Source organism: Mastigoproctus giganteus, chromosome 8 (assembly GCF_048544385.1).
Source record: "Mastigoproctus giganteus isolate SK-2022 chromosome 8, ASM4854438v1, whole genome shotgun sequence".
Classification (NCBI taxonomy): Eukaryota; Metazoa; Arthropoda; class Arachnida; order Uropygi; family Thelyphonidae; genus Mastigoproctus; species Mastigoproctus giganteus.
In genome coordinates, this window is record NC_143582.1 from 54,175,551 (window position 1) to 54,198,236 (window position 22,686).

Genomic DNA, 22,686 nt, shown 5'->3' on the forward strand with positions numbered 1-22,686 from the left:
GGGTCTTCTTACCAAGAAAGGCTGGAGACTAAGCACCTGCAATGTTGGTTTGGTTTTTTTTTTTTTTTTAGGAGCATTAGCAACTAGGGCCATATTGCTCCGGGAATATGCGGTGGTCATTCTCTGATCTTTCCGCATCCTCCATATTCGGTGGTGACGGGCTCAAACCCCGGTCTAATCAAGAAGTGTGTGCTACGGACTGCTGCTCCTTCCTACCTGGCTATGGAGGAGCCCCACCTGCAAGGTGATCTGATTGAGGTGTATAAGGCTTTGAATGGGTTGAGCAAGCTCAATGCTGATGGGATTCTTCTTCTTGCTCAGATTATGCACTTGAGGGGGCATAAAATCAAACTGAGGAAAGAAAGATTTACAGAATTGATGTGCAGAAATTTGTCTTTAGCCAGTGGGTGGTTAATTGCTGGAACAAACTTCCACCTCCACCTGTAGTTGTGGAAGTTGATAGCTTAAATAAAATTCAAGGAGGAACTGGACAAACTTTTAGAGGGAATGGATGTGTGAAATTGTTTTTTTTTTTTTTTTTTTTGGCTGATGCTACATAAGCTCATATGCTTGCCTTTCTTGCATCACATGCCTCAATTACTACCACATAAATATAGAAAATATAATACAAAATATTTATTTTTTATATTCACAAATATTGAAAAAGGAGAGAAGCTGCAATGTTAACACAAACTTTGTGTGTTAACATTGTAGTTAGTTGTTAGTTAACACTAATACAGCATGAAGCTTAATAAATGAAAGGTTCATTTTAAAACAGTGACTGCTTAACGTGTTGAAAAAACAAGAAATTTTTTCAATTCGAGAAAGTTTAGTGTGACTTGCTGCTACTGATATTACTGAAATAAGGTTTGGTGAATCATGTGCCAAAGATTTCCAAAAAGTTATATTTACAGATAACACTATGGAAAGAAGACCTTAGATCTTCTTAGAAAGAAGAATAACAATGACATTACAAATTTGCATTGTTCCATAGACCCAAGTCCAAGTTCCATTGTGAACTTCATCACAACATTTTGAAGGTAAACTGGAGACAATGCTGTAGAAGCAGAGCATAATGGATGTATCGACCATGATTCTGCTACAACTAAATGAAACTGGAAAAAGTATGTTTAGTGAATGTTACCCAATCATGCTAATGATGTAATACCTATATGCACTGTTTTTGAACAATGACAACTGAATCAAAATCATTATATGATTTTATCAATGATGAAAAATATTCAATTGAAAAATCCTATATATCATTCAATGGTTAATTTTTGTAAATCTTTACTTACTAGCATTTTGCTTTTCTTCTACGGTCGATTCCGGTTATTTGGGAAATATCGCGACTAGTGCATTTTGGCCTGATTAAGCAGCTGCCCAAATTATGCGAAACTTCACATAAATAGTTAAAAATACAGTGGACACTTGCTTTACAACTGATTCTCTGTATGATCAAATCACATTATGATGGTCATTGTGATCAAGTTTGTGAATTGAATTTTAATTCTATTAAACAGAGATTCTAATTAGAAAAAATAGGTGGACTATTATCCACAGGCTATAAAAGTAAAGATATATTCAACTCTGGCAGTAAGCTAGAGAATCTTGTAATAACTGAGAGTAAAGTGGAGGAGAAATTGTTGAAGATAAATACAAGAAAGGCACCTGGGGTGGATGGGATCTATCCAGTTATATTAAAGGAGGCAGCAAAGGAAGTAAGCAACCCCTTAGCCATAATTATGAGAGCTTCCTTGGACTAGGGGAAGTACCCATGGACTGGAGATGTGCAAATGTGACCCCAATTCACAAAGGAGGATCAAAGGGCGACACAAGTAATTATAGACCTGTTAGTTTAACTTCTGTTCCCGGAAAATTAATGGAGGCACTGCAGGATCATCTAGACAAGACTTCAGTTATAGCTCGGACACAACATGGTTTTGTTAAGGGGAAGTCTTACCTGACCAATTTGATTGGATGCTATGATGCAGTCACAAAAGAACTGGATGCAGGGAATAACTTTGATATTACTTGGATCTTGGAAAGGCTTTTGATACTGTTGCACATGGAAGACTGCTGCACAAATTGGAGCAGTGTGGCATTGGAGGCAAATTGCTGCTATGGATAAAGGGGTGGTTGAGGGGGAGAAGACAGAGAGTGGTAATCAATGGACACTGCTCATCGTGGACTAATGTTATTAGTGGAGTCCCTCAGGGTTCAGTATTGGGTCCATTATTGTTTTCTGTATTTATAAATGATATTGATGATGGTATATCAAGCTTAATGTCCACGTTTGCAGACAATACGAAGGTTGGCAGGGTTGTCAAGAACACTACTGACACTATGCTACTGCAACAGGATCTGGAAAGGTTGAGCAGATGGGCTGAGAGGTGGCAAATGAAGTTTAACATTGACAAATGTAAAGTACTACATATGGGAAACAGCAACCCCAGAGCAACGTATCAACTCTGTGGTACTAAACTGACAGTGGTAGAGAATGAAAGGGACTTGGGGGTTGTTGTGCAGGCAGATATGAAGTTTTCTGAGCAGTGCAGACGGGTTGCAAGAGTAGCTCATGGTGTATTGTCGATGATATATAGGAATTTTTCTGGCAGGGATAAGGAGGTGATTATTCCCTTGTATAAGCAATGGTCAGGTCACACCTAGAGTACTGTATACAGGTCTGGAGGCCTCATTTCAAGAAGGATGTAGAGATGCTGGAACGAGTACAGAGAAGGGCAACAAGATTAGTGAATGGAACCAAGGGGTGCTCTTACGAAGAAAGGCTTAAGTTTTGCAAATTACAGTGTCTGGAGACTAGGCACCAACGAGGTGATCTGATAGAGGTGTATAAAGCCTTGAATGGTTTGAGCATGCTAAATGCTGATGGGATTCTTCCTCTTGCTCAGAATAATCACCTGAGAGGGCATAAATTCAAATTGAGGAAAGACGGGTGTAGGACAGACGTGAGGAAATTTGCCTTTAGCCAGTGGGTGGTTGGTTGGTTGGTGGAACAGACTTCCATCCCTTGTCGTGGAAGTTGATAGCCTAAATAAGTTTAAGGCTCAGCTGGACAGGTATTTCGAACGAACAGAGGGGTGAAGTGGAAGTGGTTATTTTTTATTTATTTATTTTACTTTATTCATTTATTTATTTTTTTGGCTGATTCTGCATAAACTTGCTTTCTTGCATCAAATGCCTCTACTAATGCTAATATTAAGTATAAATTTACACTTTATTCCCTTACCAATTAAAAAATTAAATGATAAGTGAAAATTGGAAGAATATTTTCCACAGGTTAGCAAAATAAAAATAAATTTATGCTTACATGCATAGCTTAATTAATACGTACTGTATTATGTACATAGTAACTAGTTGATATTTCTAGTCACTAACATTTGTGGGTGGGGGTTAAAATTTAAAACCGTAAAAAAGATAAGCAGTCAATAACAAAGAACACGGCACACACACACAAATCGCAAGTAACACAATATGCACAAGTGAGAACGGAGTTACAAGTTACGAAACTTAAAAAACAGGAATGAAGAGAAGATTCTGAAAATTTATTTTTTTATATGATTGAAGATTTCATGGAAGTGTAAACACATTTCATCGTAATAACGTAGAAAACCACAGAATTCCAGGTATCAGTATTATCACAAATTCAATAAGATTGAGTTTACTATCCATTTATAATAGATTGCACTAAAAGAAAAGCTCAATAAACCGGAAACTGCTAACTGTTTTACGATTGTGACCTCCAGAAATATGGACGAATAATGTGGTATGGTCTAAGACAATCTTAAGGTAATCTCGAGTGCTGTGGTTACCTGGCCCAATTAAACGGCATGTTGTCCCAATTAAGCAAAATAAACCCTGGCTATTTTCTCAGTTGGGTTTTGTTCTTGAGATTGTAAGATTTGTCCCAAATAAATGCCTGCCCAAATAACCGGAATCCACTATCTCATGTACCAACAATCTTAGAAAATCTAATATAACCAAAGCCCTTCATTCAATGCCTCCAGTGGCTCTTCTACAGAAGGATGTCAGAAGAATTTTGAATAATCTTGATGCCAAGGAAGTTCAAGAACCCGATGGCACTTCTCCATTTTTTCTCAAAACCTAGGAGACCGCTCCTGTTCTGTGTCATATTTTTACACTTTCTTATTCCACTGTTGTTTTTATTTCTGCTGGAAATTTGCTCATATCCAGCCAGTTCCTAAAAAGGGTAACAAATCCCCCCCTTCCAATTATGATTGCACTGCACTTACTTTTCAAGCAAGTAAGTGCATTGTGATGATTTCTACTCTTTCCAAGGTAATGGAGAAATCCATGAACTGCAGCTCATAAACTATCTTGAAACTATCCATGTGATCAATCATCAGCAATATGGAATCCATCACTGTCGATCTGCTGGTGATATTTTGCATGGGTTACTCAATTCAGTGAAAAAATTTGGTGAGACTCTAGCACTTGCTTTTGACATTTCTAAGGCTTTTAATTGCATTTGGCATAAAGGTTTTCTAAAATTCCCATCTTACAGACTGATGACTGTTTTTTGCAAATGGGTATCCAGTTTTATTTCTGATCACTCACTGAAGGTGATGTTAAATGGATCTGTTTCCTAAGTTCTCCACTACTGCTGGTGTTCCTCAAGGTTTAGTTCTTTCTCCCATTCCTTTTCTCTTGTATATTATTGACCTTTTTCACTGACTAGAAATCCCATCCATAGTTTTGTTGATGATAGCACACCACATTCCAGTTAGAGAACCCTTGCCCTACATAAATAGCTTCAACACCAAGTATCCATCACCAATTCCTTAAATGTTGATCTTTGGGTAATTATCCAATGGGATAAAGAAAACTTCATTAATTTCAATCCTTCTAAAACTCTGTCTTGTTCTATTACTCACAGAATAATTGACACTGCTGCATGCATTTTTTTTTTTTTTTTAATGTAAACCCCAAACATGAGGTATTAGAACCTACAGTACTTAGTACCGTGCTTAGGTTGGAGGATGAGAAGACGAAAGAAGATATTTCTTGACATTCTTCTGTAGACTGTAATTTTCAGGAAATACGTATGAAGGAAGGTTGTTCCAGAAAAACGGCAGTTGAATGAATAAACGAGGAAGATGAAAAGTTGGTTCTGTGAGTTTGAAGTTGGACAGTAAATGGATGTTGGCTGGTGGCAGCACGGGTTCGGATTGTATTGAAAGAGAGAGCAGGAATCATGGAAGCTAATTCAGAAGTACAGTGCCCATTGAAATATCTGTAGAAGAGGCATGCAGCAGAAACAGTGCATCTATGAGACGGCGAGTAGAGAGAGACTCTGTTAGAGATGAACCATTAATAACCTAAATGCCCTCTTCTGAACGGAATCAAGAAGCCTGAGGTTTTGTGAGCACCACCCCAGATGTGGGAACAATATTCCATGGTAGGGTGGATTTGTGATTTCTACAGAGTCAACAACTATTTGGAAGAAAGATAATGCCAAGAGTGAAAGAGAAAACCCAGTTTATTAGATGCAGAGGAGGCAATATTTATAATGTGCTTTATGCCAAGAGAGATTAGAAGTCAGGGTAATCCTCAAGATCTTGTCTAGAAATCAGAGCATCATCGAAGATAAGCATAGGAGAGCATAGGAGCAGAAGAATCCTTTTTGCGAGATATAAGACAGGACTGAGTTTTAGAAGGACTGAAATTAAGTTATCTTTGCCACACTGGAGAATTATCTGGAGATCAGCATTTAAGGATTTGGCAGTGGATACTCAAGAATTTGAAGCTCTTTGAGCAGAGCAAGGTTTCTCAAACTAGAAGGTAGAATGCAATGTGCTATCATCAGCAAATCTATGGATAGGATTTCCGGTCAATGGAAGAAGGTCATTAACATACAAGAGGAAAAGAGTGGGAGAAATAACTGAACCTTGGGGAACACCAGCATTAGTGGACAGGTTAGAAGACAGAGAGCAGTCTACCATCACCTGCAGTGAGCAGTTAGAGAGAGAAAAGTGGATACCCCGTTACAAAGGACAGCTGGAAAATCATAGGATGGAAGCTTATTTAGAAAACGTTTATGCCAAACATGACCAAAAGCCTTTGAAATGTCAAGAGAAATGGCTTGAATTTCACCAAACTTTTCCATTGAATTTGTCTATAGAAGGGTTAACATAAGCCAGAATATCACCAGAGGAATGACACTGACGGAATCCATACTAGTGATCATTCATCAGATGAAAGATTTCCAGATAGTTTTAAGAGTTTCCGATTAATTGATTTCTCAATTACTTTGGAAAGATCAGAAATAATCGCAATGGGACGATAATTGGATGGAAGGCATTTGTCACCCTTTTTAGGAAAAAACACCTTTGGAATAAGAAAGTGAAAAAAGACAACACAAAACAGGAGTAAGCAGGTTTAGAGAACAAGTTGAGAAATACCATCAGGACCTGGAGTTTTCTTAGCATCAGATTAATCAAAATCCTTCTGACATCCTTTTGACAGAAGCCCACAGGAGGCATTGAATGGAGTGTATTGGGAATGGTTTGGAATGATTTACCAAGATCATCAATATATGAGTTGGAAGAAAAATAGTATGCTAGCAGGTCAGCTTTATCTTTTGCTGATGTGGCAACAGAACCATCTGGTTTTGTCAGAGGTGGGAACAGAGATAGGCAAAAATTGCAGCCAATAGCTTTGGCAAGAGACCAGAATGCTCAGATACCATTTGGACTAAAATCAAGTTTTCTACTCTTATTCTGTTCGAAATCTAGTTTGGATTTATTAATAACTGCTTTAAAAAGTATAAATAATACTTAATAATAATTTTTATTATTATGCAATGTCACTTATAAAAACATAGTACTGGAAATATTTTATAATAAAAATTCGGAAATATTATACAATTTCAGAGATTAGAGACTTAGTGGTTCGCGATAAAAAATATTACGTTGAAAGGGGTTCGCAAGTCAAAAAAGGTTGGGAACCGCTGCTGTAGAGGAACGTCCTTTTGTGATATGACAAGTACACTTCATTGAATAATTTTAGGAATGCATTTAATCTAACTAGGAAAGTTACATACAAACTAAAAAAAAAAACTATTTAATTAAACTGAAATTGTCCAAATTAAAATTCTTTAGATGACATTAATAACTTAGCAAGATATTTTAAAGTATGTATTAAGAAATATGTACTTAGTCAAAGCTTAATAAAAATATGGCACTCACCTCAATAATCCGTTATGGTTCTATGAATTATGAAACAGTGGTGTGGGAAATTTTTGATTGAAACTAAAATCGGAAGTTAAGAATCGTGATTAAGAAAGCATAAATTAAGAAATTCAGCCCAGAGGAGGGGGAGGTGCACCACATTGTCCTCTAGTTGTAAATTACAATACTGTTTAAATAAAATATCTTAAAATTAAAAAAGGAATAAGTCCAATAGTCATGAACCCGAAATTTTTTGCTGGTCGCGTGGTAATTTAATTTGCGTGAAATTCCAAATGGAAGACAAGGAAACCGGAAGTTTTGTGTTTAAGACGTCAAGATCGATGTTGAGATGGTATCATTCTATTATGAGGATTTCGTATAGAAGGTGTTTGTAGTTTGAATTTAATTTGATAATGGCATTAAAAACTTGGTTGTAGAGAACCGATTGTCTACAACTCTATTGGTTCACTACAACCAAGTTTTAATGCTTTTAAATACTGCCAATCACAGGTTTATTTAGTTTTTGAGCTAAAATATCTTACTGAAAAATTCACAGCTAGAAAATATCCTATCAAACTAATCCAACAAATTATTTCAACTGTTAAAGGTAAGATTAGTAATTTAAAGGTTTCTAATAACTCAGTTATAAAAAATCCAATTTGTTCAACATTCGCCTTGTACTTCCTTACCATTGATACACTAAGGATCAATAACAGTTTATTTAATCAAATGTCAACCTGATTGCAATACATGTTACAGCGGGAGCACTACTAATAAATTTGGATCATCCACCATCGCAAACACATGTGCCTACTACCACATCAACAGTTTCCGGACACAACAAGGAAATACTGAACTATCTCAGCACATACACACTCATAACCACAACCCCTCAGTTGATGCCGCAGTAACCATTATCAAATTAAATTCAAACTATAAACTCCTTCTATACGAAACCCTCATAACAGAATGGTACAGTCTAAACACTCGATCGTGACGTCAAACACAAAACTTCCGGTTTCCTTGTTTTCCATTTGGAATCTCACGCAAATTAAATTACCACGTATCCAGCAAAACATTTCGGGTACTTAAGATCTACAGCAACCTTCTGCTCTTCATTTTGATGCCAACGTTAAAGTCGTTCACAACTATTGGCCTTATTCCTTTTTCAATTTTAAGATATTTTATTTATACAGTATTGTAATTGACAATTAGAGGATGATGTGGTGCACCTCCCCCTCCTCTGGGCAAAGTTTTTTAAATTATGCTTTCTTAATCACGATTCTTAACTTTCGATTTTAGTTTCAATCAAAAATTTCCCACACCATGTTTCATAATTTATATAACCATAACGGATTATTGAGGTGAGTACTGTCTTTTTATTAAGATTTGACTAAGTACATATTCCTTGTCACGAACTTCGGCATTCTAAGCTTTTGCTAACTCTAATCACAGTATGTATTAAGTTAACCAGTTTTGGGTGCAGATATACAGTACTCCTTGATTTCATCCCAAAAACAGAATTATCGTTTCTATCATAGCTAAAGTTTCTAATTTACAGTCCTCATTTCACAAATACACATAGTATCAATTCCAATCTCGATAATATCTACTTGCACCTACAATCTGCCACGCCTCACTTACTTTTTCAGTCAGTCTCAATTATTAGCATTGCTTAAATCACTACTCATCTCAGTTGCACTATTTGTTCTACGATTCCTTATGATTGAAAGGTGGTACTTGTGCATATGCCTGCTTCAATATGCCTTGTCAGAAACTTTATAATTTGGAATCTCCTCTTTTTGATCTACTGGCTTAAAATCTCTACGTCCAACTCTCAAATTCATCTGTTGCCTCATTTGTTCTTCAAACTCCACAATCACTTGGATCTGACTTTCTTTCTTTGAAATTAATCTTTCTTCAATCTAACTTTACTAACAGTGAGGTAATTTTCATCGATAATTTTAAAGTTCTAATTCCGCAGCTGGCTTTAGTTCTAAAGCCATATGGACCCAGCCAGTCAAGATGCCAAGGCACCTGCAATTACTAAAGACCTCATGCAGCTTATTTGTTTACCTATCAGAACACCAAAAATCCTAATCACATACACACAACACCCATGATCATTTTCCAAGTATACAATCAGTGTTAGTGGTCCTCTGGGCACTTCTGATCACAACTTGGTGATAATCACTTCTCCAATGATGTCTCTCTCTCTCTCTCTCTCTCTCTCTCTCTCTCTCTCTCTCTCTCTCTCTCATAGCCATTTCTTGGCCTTGTGTTTTTCGGCATTAAAGGAATGCAAAATGTGATAATCCGCATTATTTTTATTCCTTTGCCAGATTGCTGTTTTAATGAAACTCTCATAACTTGTATAAACCTCAGTTTTCCAATAAATGTGCTAAAGGCATTCAAGATAACAACATAGCATATTGCATTGGCTTGTATCCTCCACCTGCCTACAAAGCCCACAACAACTGCAAAACAGTTAGTAATCAATTCAAACTTAAATTTGAACAGGCTAGGAGTAGAAAACTTGCTTCTCATCAAAATGGCAGTCGGCATTCTGGTTCCTTGCCAAAGGTAAGAGACCAAAGCCTACTTACTAGCATCTTATTTTTCTTTTAACTCTTGTATTGATAATCTTGGTAAACCACAACCACAACCTGTCACACACCTAATACACTCCACTCAATGGCTGCGGTGGTGATCCTCAACTGCTGCATTGTACAACCTCAACTTCTGAAATAGCCTACACCAATTCCTTAATTCACATAATTTTCTAATGGAAAAGAAACCTTGGATAACTTCAATCCTTCGAAAACTCAGTCCTGTCTTATTTCTTACAAAAAAGGCCTACCACTGCTATGCACATCTTTGATGTGCACTCAGATTTCTAGACAAGATTGCACATTTTTATTAGGGATTACCTTGACTACTAATCTTCCTTGGCAAAAGTATATCACAAATACTGCTTCCTCCACATATATATATATATAAAAAAAAAAACTATTTTTTTTTTTTTTTTTTTTTCCCTCAGCACAACTATTCTTCTTCAAAACAACTACTAACTCTGTACAAATCTCATTCACACCACTATGGAATACAATCCTCCCACATTTGGGGTGGCGCTCCCAAAACCTCTCTCAAGCTTCTGACTCCATTCAAAAGTTGCTTTTGAATGGAGTTCAAAAGCAACTTTTGAACTCCATCCATTCCTAAGTATAAAAATAAAATTCTAAGGAACCCTCATGGTACAATGGCTAATGTAGTTTACTGTACATTAACCCTGTAAAAAGCGAGAGCTTATCATAACCTGCATGTGGTGCGAGTTGAAAAATTTAGAATAACTCATGGACAAAAATCCTACTTCCTCCATCTGAGATCGGCTAACTACAGATTGAAGAAGCTGTAAGAAATGCTTGAATCTCAAATGGGAACAGAGCTCAAAAGAACTTACTCCCTCCACCTGAGATCAGCTAACTACAGCCAGATTGAAGAAGCCTGTAAGAATTCCTTGAATCTCCAATGGGAACAGAACTCCAAAACTTACAGCTTCCCAAAGATATTGAGATCCTTGGGAAGCTATAAGTGAAATTTAAATTAATTCTTGTATTTTATGATTTATCTTTTGAGGAAGGTACTCAGAGCAAGTTTTAACATTAGATTTAAGTTAAAATTCAATTAGTATTTTTCAATGTATATGTAATTTTTTTTATTATTATGATAATAAAAAAAATTACATATACATTGAAAAATACTAATTGAATTTTAATTTTCCTGGTCATTAAATGCATTCTTCACATTACACAGGGAAATGGTTGCTATTTAAGAATTATCTATATAAGCACATGCACTTCATTTACATATCAGAAATTTTCCTGCTTTTTGGTGTGGTTTTACTGCCAACTTCATTCTAGGCCAATTTTTCTATTAAGAATATGGTGAAAATTGATTTAAAACATTATCTGTAGCTGCTGAATGACATAAGGAGCTTGTTGAGAACACCATTCATGCTGCTGACAAAGAACAGTGTGCCAAGCACACTATTCAATGTCAGCAGGAAAGGGGCAATTGTAAACATTGTTTATACATGATGAAAAAATGCTCTACTTTTCATCATTAATGCTTATATCTGTTAGGGAAGTCCTTAGACACATGCTTATTAAAGGTTTGTACAATCTTTCTTTTTTTTTTTTATCATGCTACAGTGCTAAGCACAGTATTTTAACTAGTAATGGACATCCCACTGCTACAATTTTAGCTTGCTAATGTAGTTAAAACATTCATTACTCATAATGCTGCCATCCCTACAAGCTTTCCTGGTAGGGATAACATTCTCACAGTTAGATGCAATATCCACATTCTGAATATCAAATGTTTATTTTGTATACCATTTAAAATAAATTAATTGTAATTCCTGTTATCCTGTATTTTAAGACACTTGAAACTTAAAGCTTTGAAAAGTGTTGAAATACTTAAATATTAATCAAAAGTATTAAATAAAAGATGAAAGATATAATAAATAATTCTGCTATCTTAGAAAATTAAGATGATTAAGTCATATACAAAAACCATTTAAAAAAATTCTAATATAATTGCAAATGTTATTTTGTTATTAACTAATGTTAATTTTCAATTTTTTAATGTTATCCATGAAAGATACATGATATAGATCTAACCTGTAGGTTCATCTTCATCCTCCGAAAAAAATAAAGACCCTGAACTTCCACCCCTGGCTGCATCTTGATTATTTGTAGAAGATATTTCTGCTGGTTGAGGACCACGTAACTCTTTAATGACCAGAGTCATCTGCCTTGGCTGCAAATGAAGAAGGCTTGTTCGATATGTAACTGTTCCAAGAATAGCAGGTAACCAAGGAACAAGGCCAAGGATTTTAAATTTGGTGCCCCAAATGTTGGATGTAACAGCTATAACCTTTTCATTCTATAATCAATGTAATAAATACAACAAATAAATATAAAAACTCTTAAATTATAATGAATCTTAACTTAAAAGCATTTATTAAAGAATTATTAAAGTGTAATCATTATGCATCAATGAATGAATATAACAATTAGCATTTATACAAAGTTTAATCAATACGTTCAGTGAATGATTTTATAATTCTTGAATACATAACAGTAGCTAAAAAATTGTATGAGTGAGTCTTATGAGTGAATCATGCAGAGGGCGGATTTAAGTGAAAACTTGTTTTTCTCATTTGTCGCATACTGAAAATTATGAAATTTGAACGTGCAAACAACATTTTATTTATTTTATTTTTTTTTGTAAACTATACAGCAACAGCTATAATGCATGAAATGCTTGTTACAGTTTATGAAGATTATGCTAGAAGGGAAGGAAAAAACATTTCACGTACTTTAAAAGGTTTTGTGAGAGAATTTTCATTTGAAAATGAAGAAAATGAAGAATCGTTTGAAAAAAAGCAGTTGCTCATTAACATCCAGAAGTGATCCGAGCTTCGATGAAGTCTGCACCACCACTTCATTATATCGATGACTGACCATTCAAGAAATTGCTAAGGAGACATCACTTTCATTTTGGTTTGGTTCAGGATATTTTGACTGAATATCTGGGTATAAGTTGAATGAGCACCAAGTTTATCTCAAACATTCTCACTTGATGTCAAAGACAGCATCAATCTCATTTCTTCTGAGTTGCGATCCAGCATTTTTAACAAAAATAACAGGATGGGCTGTGGGTGTATCAATATGACTCAGAAATCAAGGTTTAAAGCTCCTAAATGATAAACACCCAAAAAAAAAAAGGAGCAGCAGTCAAAATCACAGGTGATAATTGTAATTTTTGAAGAGGAGATAAGCGCTATCAGAATTAGTTCAGTAAGGTGTTAACTGTTAATGAGTCATACTACCAAGGATTTTAAAACAGACACTCTCTCAGATATGCCAGACAAGCTATACTTGCTACCTCGGAGTTTAAAACACTGATGGAACTGATATTCGGGTGACACTCAAGTCAAGTGCACCCAATTTCGGCGAAGTCCGGACGGTCTGTGACAGCCAAATTCTCTGCTTGCACCTTCACGATGGTGGGACTGTTAGTAATCCTGGGTATAACCTCCATGCACAAGTACATAGTGGGTGACCACCCAGGTGTGAACCAACGTAAGCAGGGTCGAGGTGTGGCGCCCACACCACATAGAGGAACGCTGCCCCTCTATGTTACCAGGCAGTACTAGGTGGTAGATGACTCATCTACCGGTGAAATACCACCACTTTGCTTATTGGAGGCTTGAAGTGGTGGAACCCATGTTTAATATCTAGAGCTAAGTTCCCGTCAACCCTTCCCAATCTCTTCCATTATACAGTATGATTGATGACTTTTGAGGTTATGATGAACGTCGTGGCGAGATCCAATATTCCTTACATTTCGAGGGTACAGCTCTAAAACGGTGTTCGCAGGCCGGCCACTAGTTAGTACACTGGACTGAACCTATTGGTAACTCTCTAGGAGTCTTCCGGATCAGCTAGTGTATAATCTTGCTACCTCTACTCTGCCAGATAGTGACTGGAGGGAGTCCGAGTAGTGTGTATGCGGGGAGCATTGTCGAGTCCACGTTATGTCAAGGATCTGGGTACATTCTTACCACGTGTACGCCATATCCAAAAATTTCATTACTTCATACAGCATGTCCCACCCACTTTTTCTTACTATTGAATACCCCATGAATTGTCAAACTAATAGAGCAAGCTTATCTGCAAAAAGATCTAAACCTCCCAAGCACTTATTAATTCATTTCACAAATATACGTGGTCTCAATTCTAATCTCAACAATGTCCATTTCCACTTGCAGTCTGCCAAACCCCACGTACTTTTTCTGACAGAATCTCAGTTATCGGTTGATTCAACTACTGCTCATCTCAGATGCCCAAATTATTCGCTGTATGATTCCTTTCGCCTCAAAGGTGATACTTGTGCATATGTCCATTCTGCTATTCCCTGTCAGAGACTTGGCAATTTGGAATCTCCTCTCTTTGATCTTCTCTGGCTTAAAATCTCTACCTCATTGTGTCAAATTCATCTGTTGTCTCTACCGCTCTCCCAACTAAACTAATCACTTGGAGCTCTTTGACTTCCTCTCTTTGCAACTTGACTTTCTCCAGTCCAACTTTCCTAACAGTGAGGTCATTTTCCTTGGTGATTTTAATGTTCACAACTCCAGCTGGCTTCTGTTTGCTAGTCACACTGACCCAGCAGGTCGAGATGCTGAGGCTTTTGCAATTACCACCACAGATTGTTCATTTATCTACAAGAATACCGGACAATCCTAATCATATAGCCAATACACTTGATGTTTTTCTCACAAATACCCTTCTAAGTACACGGTCGAAGTGAGAGCTCCTTTAGGCACTTCAGATCACAACTTGGTGATTGCCTCTTCTCTAATGGAACCTTTATCTCATGGCTATTCCCAACCTAGTGTTGTTTGGCATTACAAGAATTCTAAATGGGATGACCTGCGAGACTTCTTTTCTTCTTTTCCATGGTCGGATTACTGTTTCAAAACTTCTGATGTCAACGTTTGCTCAAATCGTGTCAGTGAAATTATTCTTGCAGGAATGGAATCCTTTATCCCACACTCCACTTTAAAATCTCGTCCTTTATCTAAACCTTGGTTTTCCAATAAATGTGCTAAGGCTGTTCAAGAGAAGAATGTTGCATATCGTAATTGGCTTCTTTCTAATTCTTCAGTTTCATTTTCTGCCTACACAAAGGCTCGCAACAATTGTAAAGCAGTTATTAATCAGTCCAAACTTGAGTTTGAACAGGCTAAGAGTAGAAAACTTGCTTCTTGCCCTGATGGTAGCTGAGCATTCTCTTGCCAAAGCTATTGGCTGCAACTTTTGCCCATCTCTGCTCCCACCTCTGTCACTTCAGCCAAGGATAAAGCTGACCTGCTAGCATCCCATTTTTCTTCCAGCTCATGTATTAATAACACCTTCCACCATTCCCAACATGCTCCATTCAATGCCTCCTGTGGTCTTCCATCAAAAGGATGTCAGAAGGACTTTGACGAATCTTGATGCTAAGAAAGCTCCAGGTCCCAATGGTATTTCTCCACTTGTTCTCAAAACCTGTGCGCCTGAACTTACTCCTATTCCTTGCCGCCTTTTTTCACTTTCTTATTCCAAAGGTGTTTTTCCTTCTTCTTGGAAATTTGCTCATATCCAGCCAGTTCCTAAAAAGGGTGACAAATCCCTCCCATCCAATTATCATCCTATTGTAATTACTTCTACTCTTTCTAAAGTAATGGAGAAATCAATTAACCGCCAACTCTTAAGCTACCCAGGAAACTTCCATCTGATCAACGATTGCCAGAATGGATTCCATCAGTGTCGATCCAATGGTGATATTCTGGCTTATGTTACCCATTTATGGACTAATTCAATGGAAAGGTTCGGTGAAACACATGTAATTGCTCTTGACATCTCAAAGGCTTTTGATCGTGTTTGGCATAAAGGTCTTTTAAACAAGCTTCCATCTTATGGTTTGTCAACTGTTTTTAGTAATTGGTTATCCAGTTTTCTCTCTGATCACTCACTGAGGGTGATGGTAGATGGCTCTCTGTCTTCTAACTTCTCCACTAATGCTGGTGTCCCCCAAGGTTCAGTTCTTTCCCCCACTCTTTTCCTCTTGTATATTAATGACCTTCTTCCATTGACTGGAAATCCTATCCATAGTTTTGCCGATGACAGCACATTGCATTCCACTTTCCATTTTGAGAAACCTTGTCCCACTCAATCAGCTTCAACTTCTCGAAAATCTGCTACCAATTCCTTAAATGCCAATCTTCAGGTGATTCTCCAGTCGGGCAAAGACAACTTAGTTGATTTCAACCCTTCTAAAACTCAGTCTTGTCTTATATCTCACAAAAAGGATTCTTCTGCTCCTATGCTTATCTTTAGTGACACTCCAATTTCTAGGCAAAATGATATATCTCTTTTGGGGATTACCCTGACTTTTAATCTCTCTTGGCACAAGCACATTACAAATATTGCTTCCTCTGCATCTAAAAAACTTGGTTTTCTCTTTCTCGGCGTTACTTTTCTTCCAAACAGCTGCTCACTCTGTATAAATCGCAAATCCACCCTACTATGGAATATTGTTCCCACATCTGGGGTGGTGCCCCTAAAACCTCTCTTAGGCTTCTTGATTCCATTCAGAAGAGGGAAGTTAGGTTAATTAATGATTCATCTCTAACAGAGTCTTTCCCCTCGCTTTCTCATAGACGTACTGTTTCTGCTGCATGCCTCTTCTACAGATACTTCCACGGGCACTGTTCTTCTGAATTGGCTTCTATAATTCCCGCTCTCTCTTTGAAAACAGTCCGAACACGTGCCGCCACCAGCCAACATCCATTTACTGTCCAACTTCAAACTCACAGAACCACCTTTTCATGTTCCTCATTTATTCATGCAACTGCCATTTTCTGGAACAACCTTCCTTCACACGTATTTCCTGAAAATTACAATCTACAGAAGTTCAAAGTCTAATGTCAACAAATATCTTCTTTTGTCTTCTCAACCTCCAACCCAAGCACGGTACTAAGTACTATAGGTTCTAATACCTCTCGTGTTTGGGGTTCACATAAAAAAAAAAAAATGTAGAATTCAGCATTGACTCTCTCTCCCTTTTAGGTACAAATTCCTTGTGAATCACATCCTTTTTTTCGAAAAACATGGTCTGCACATTCTTGATCCTGGGCTTCTGTAAATGAAACGTTTTGAACCTTGGTGTTGATTTTGAAGTCCACTGCAGGTTCTATGTTTCATGTCTGAGTTATACTGAAATACCTAATGCTCATCTCCAGTGACAATACAGTCAAAGAAATTAGGACTGTCTCAACAAGTCTCAATGAAGTCTTCACACAATGACCACTTTCTGGGTCACTGTGAACATCACCACACCTACCTTTGAACCACTTAAACCATTCAAACACATTGTTTCAACTTAACGTTTCATCCCCATAAACAGTTTTTAACAGCTTGCATACATTTCTGTTGCAGATTTTCACATTACAAAATCATGACACAGAATGTTAATGCTACTAACAAAATTGGTTGTCACTTGAAACTTGTCAGCCTACAGGAAAATCTCTATGCTCTAATCCGTTGGAGGAAGTTTGAACTGCAACATGCCACTTTCATTTATTTTCAAACTGATGCCATTGCATTGAATCTAATGCAATGGCACTGGTCCAACAAATTTATTGCTACACCTTGTACCTTCATCAATATCATTAATAAATACAGAAAACAACAATGGGTCCAGACTCTGTTAATAACATTATTACATACAAAGCAGAATCATTTGTTAACCACTTTGTGCATTCTCTCACCCAAACCATCCCTTTATCCATTGCAATAACTTGCCTTTAATGATCCAACTTGTATAGCAGTCTTAAGTGCAAGAGTATCTAAAGCTTTCCTGAAATCCAAGTATATGAGATCAAAATTATTTTTTTTTGCATGCAGTTCCATTGTCCTACACCACAGTATCCAATCAATGGTCAGACAAGATCACTCCTTGACAAATACATGATGAGGCCAAAGTATAACTGCACTCCTGTCTAGATGGTCCTGCATTACTTCTTTAATCAGAGACTCCATTATTTTCCCTGAAATAGAAGTTAAGTTAGCAGGTCTGTAATTACTCATGCCATCCTTTGATTCCCCAGTTTGAATTACAACACAAAGTTAGGACATAGAGTTCCCCCAGTGCCGCTAGACAGGAAACACTATACTTACTATGTCCTGTCTGTAAACAAATTCTCAAAACAAACAAATAATCAAATTCTACATCTGTTAAAGTCTAAGTGACAACACATCTCCGATATCCCTACAATATCTGCATTTGATGAGGCAACTAGTACTTCAATTTCATCACATTTACTTACTATGCTCCTAGAATTAGTGTACATGCAAATATATACATCTGTTCTCACTCTTAGTTATCCTAAGATATATCATGTATTTGCTTGCTCTATAAGGATACCAAGCAGGCCTTGAAATCCCCTACACCTTGCTCTCCAGGCTGCTGCATGTTCCAATAGGAACAATGCAAGAATCACTTTCACCTCTGTCTGTGGCAGTTGTCAATCTATTAGATTGTTATCCCCACAGGTTAACAGTTTTTGACCTACCTAACACTGCCTCGATAACGTCAGCAAATATTCGTGCATACCTTCCATTTAAGTGTACCCATTCTTATAGAAACAATCTTTCCTGTTAACAAGCATAGACCACACTGAGAAAAATTTTACCACACAAGCCTTGCACAGTCTTTCAAGGGCCAAACTGCTTGACTAGGCTCTCATGATGCATTCCTTCCTATTGTGTCTGGGCAGAATTGTATTCAAATTTGATCCTAACCCTAGCTTTTTTCTCAACATTGCCCTGTACTTGTTAAATAAGTCCTGAAGTCTCCTTATGACTTACTTAACAAGTACACAATATCACCTTTTGTGCCCCTAAAAGATGATTTCTGCTACACAAACTTTTGCCCTTGGCAAAAGTTGACTTGGTGCATTATAGCCTTAGATGCTAGTGCGCCATAAAATCTTAAAACAACCAACCAGCCCTGGCAGACATTCCATTCCTAGTCCATCTATTCTTCTAGCACAACATATTTCCCATTTTCCTGACAACAGTACCCAATATTGTTCTTTTGAAATTTTGCTAGACTTAAGCCAACTCTGTACCATTCTATTTACTTGCCGTTCCAAGCTAAGCAGTGGACTTTTCTGAATAACCTTATAGGTTGTTTGATCATTCAATAAATCCAACGCTATATGCTTCCTTATCAAGAACCACCGTTGCCCTACCTTTGTCCGCGGGTAAGACCACAATGCTATCATCTTGCTTGAGGCTTTTTAGCGCTAATTTTTGCTTCACATTGAGAATAGAGGGGGCTTTTTAGCTTGACTGAGGATGGCTGCTGTTTTAACTCGAATTTCATTAGCCATATCTAAATAAAGCGTTGGATTTATTGAATGATCAAACAACCTATAAGGTTATTCAGAAAAGTCCACTGCTTAGCTTGGAACAGCAAGTAAATAGAATGGTACGGAGTTGGCTTAAGTCTAGCAAAATTTCCAAAGAACAATATTGGGTACTGCATGCTACAGGGAGCCAAACACCAAGATTTTATGGCTTGCCCAAAATTCATAAAATGAGTGTACCACTTAGACCCATAGTCTCATTTATAGGCAGTCCCACATATGCACTATCTGGTTTCTTAGCCAAATTATTATCTCCATTAGTAGGACTTTCCGAATTTAGTATTAAGGACAGCAAAGACTGTGCATTTTATTAGAAGCCAACGCATAGAAGAGAATGAAATTATGATATCTTTCGATGTGAAATCTCTATTTACATGTATTCCGGTTGACCATGGAGTGTGTTGTGCACACATGGCCTTACGGAGAGATACCACTCTAAATACTAGAACACAATTAAATTTAGAGGATATTGAGAAAGGTATAGAATTATGCCTCTCACGCACCACTATGGTGTTTGATAATACTATGTATAAGCAGGTTAACGGTACAGCCATGGGCTCCCCCATTAGTGCAATTATAGCTAATTTAGCTATGGAGGAGCTCGAGGCTAGAATATTTAATGTTAGTGTTCTCCCTATGCGCCCCTGAAAAAGATACGTAGATGATACGTTTTCAATTATTCGAAAGGGGAGTGAAGATCAGGTGTTGAATATTTTAAATGGCTTCTCCTCATTCATACAATTTACCTCGGAGGCAGAAGAAGGAGGAGTTTTGCCGTTCCTAGATGTGTTGGTCTGTAGGGAAGGCCAACAACTAAAGACTAAGGTCTACAGGAAATCGATGTGTAAAGGTCAATATTCGCACTACAATTCAGCTCAGGCCAACCATCATAGGAACAGTGTGGTTAGAACATTAGTTGACAGGGCAAAATCACACTGTAGTACCTCTGAGGATAGGAAGTAGAGTATGAACACGTCACGACGGATCTTACAAAATGTAGTTACCCCCAGAGGATTATAGAAAAATATATTAAAGGAAATCAGAGGAGAGGTGAATCTTTTACGCCAGTATCCACTGCATACATTCCCTACTATCCGGGTCTAACCGATCATATAACTAGAATACTAAGAAATTATCGGATGCGTTGTGTGCAGCTTGCAGGACGGAGGCTGCACACAATCGTGTCACAAGTAAAGGACCCCATTCAAAAAGAGAATGCAAGTGGGGTCGTATATAGTATTAGATGCCTGGATTGTGGGGAGTGTTATGTAGGGGAAACAAAACGCCGTCTCAAAGATCATCTGGGGGAGCACACTAAGGCAATAAGAAATGCGGAGTATGTTAAGTCCGCCGTGGCCGAGCATTTTTGGGAGAAGCAGCACCAGATCTCCCTGGACGATGCTATCATCACTGATTGGGTGCATAAGTTCTGGGACCGCAAGTGGCTCGAGAGTTTGCGGATCTGTTCCACAGTGAACATTAATAGAGATAGAGGAACGCGGATCCATCCCCTCTTTGAGGCTACTATTCTCAGAAGGGATGAACGGTTCCATATGACCCACTCTCAAGCCACTTCCAAAACACAAGAGAACGGAACACGTGGGAATGAAACACGTGATGAGTACCGTGAACCTGCTGGTATTTAAAGACGCACCGCAGAACAAAGAAAATACTGCTGAAGAAGAAGAAGGCAGGAGCCTTCGAAAGCTATGGTTTTATCGCTTTTAATTTAGTATATTTTAATGTATTTTATTGTTCTTTTTTTTTTTTTTTTTTTTTTTTTTGATTTGGTAGTTGTTGGCGCATCGGCTTCTGTGGCCATATTGCACCTCCCAAGGTTTTTTGCAGTACTTTGATCCAAGCCCGAGGCGGGAATCGAACCCGCGACCTTTGGGTTGCCGGGCAGGTACTTTACCCACTCGGCTAGCCCGGTCGGCCTTTATTGTTCTTAACCCAGTATATTTTAACGTATATTTTATATGTATATTTCATATATTTTAGTTGTAAAGTTAAATATAATTTATTGTAAATACAGGCAAATATAATTTATTATAAATACATAGTTATCAAGATTCCAGTTTTTGTTTTCATTGTGTTTTATTTCTACATAAGGTTGGTGAAAAACATTTAAAACTACAATATGAATATAGCCAACCTCAGAAGCCTGTTTGAAGAATAAATCATTAAATTTTGAAAGCCAATTAAAATAGAAATTTAACGGCGCCCCTCTGATGGGCACCAGGTCCAAATTTATGTGAAATATCACCAACAGAGATCTAGACCACTACAGTAAAATAAAACAAAAATAAACCAAAAATAGACTGACCATTACACCATATCTCAACAGAGGACCACAAGGCCAATAATGGTCAGGGAATCACTGCATTTTGATCGCTAGACAAATTTCCGCAAAGGCGAGTCGATCGAAAGATCAGTCTGCCACCCGATTTCCAGATCGAACCGCCAATGCCGAGGACTTGAATAGCGGTGGTCCTGATGCAGCGAAAATTAAAAATAGAACAGGTACAAGCACTCCAGCGCAAAGCCACACTACTGACAAAATTAATCTTAACCAGTTTATATAGATGAAAAATGAACTATGGATGGCAGCACAAGTGCAGCGTTAGCAATTTGCCCACTACTGTCATGTGATATACATATATTTGAATAACGTTCAAATATATGTATATTCGAACATCATTTATATATTATAATAAAATATAATATTTATCATGAAAGATTCCGTTTCCAACTATTTTAAACGTTATTAAAATATATGTATAAGTACCACTGCCACTTGCTGTTCCAATGGTGTAGAGGGAGCAAACCAGTCATATTAAAGCTGCTACTTTTTTGCATAACTGAAATTGAAGGAAGGAAACAGAAAGACAAAAAAAATTAAAGGAAAAAAAAGCATCCAGATATTCTATCGACCATTTGACCATCTTAATGATGAACATTCGAAATATTTTTGTCAAATTATTACCATGGAGAAACATTACTAAATGTGGAAACAAAGTATGCTGACAGACGTTTGCTAGCAATTGATTAGATAGGCTCCTAATTACAAAGGAAAAAGAAAAGAAAATTGACTTTGTTTTTACTCCATTTAATATAACATTTTTTTTTTTTTTTTAAATTTCAATAAGCATAACCTGCATTTCTCTCTAAATTTGAGGGTGCTAGTCAATATCTGACTTGAAATTTGGATTCAGCTGATCAAAATCCATATGATGTACCATATTTTTTAACCAGTTTCTGAGATGCAAAGCACAATTGATGCAGAACATATGAGGAGCCCACTTCCTGTCCTGATCACCATTATTTTCAGTCAAAGTGCAATTGAACCAAAAACTATAAAAAGAGGACAAGTTTACTAATATGTAACTATTAATTCACGAATTAATAACTCTAGCTGACTGACCTGTC

At 37.2% G+C, this 22,686-nt stretch overlaps 1 protein-coding gene across 1 annotated transcript in view; it reads right to left on the reverse strand.

The window, feature by feature from the left end:
- Positions 1-22,686, reverse strand: part of LOC150081534 (tubby-related protein 4-like) — a 223,528-nt gene that overhangs the window by 47,441 nt on the left and 153,401 nt on the right. Inside the window, exon 10 of the mRNA XM_090380059.1 lies at positions 11,894-12,158. Coding sequence (XP_090236185.1) covers positions 11,894-12,158 — 265 coding nt within the window. The remainder of the gene's footprint in view (positions 1-11,893; positions 12,159-22,686) is intronic.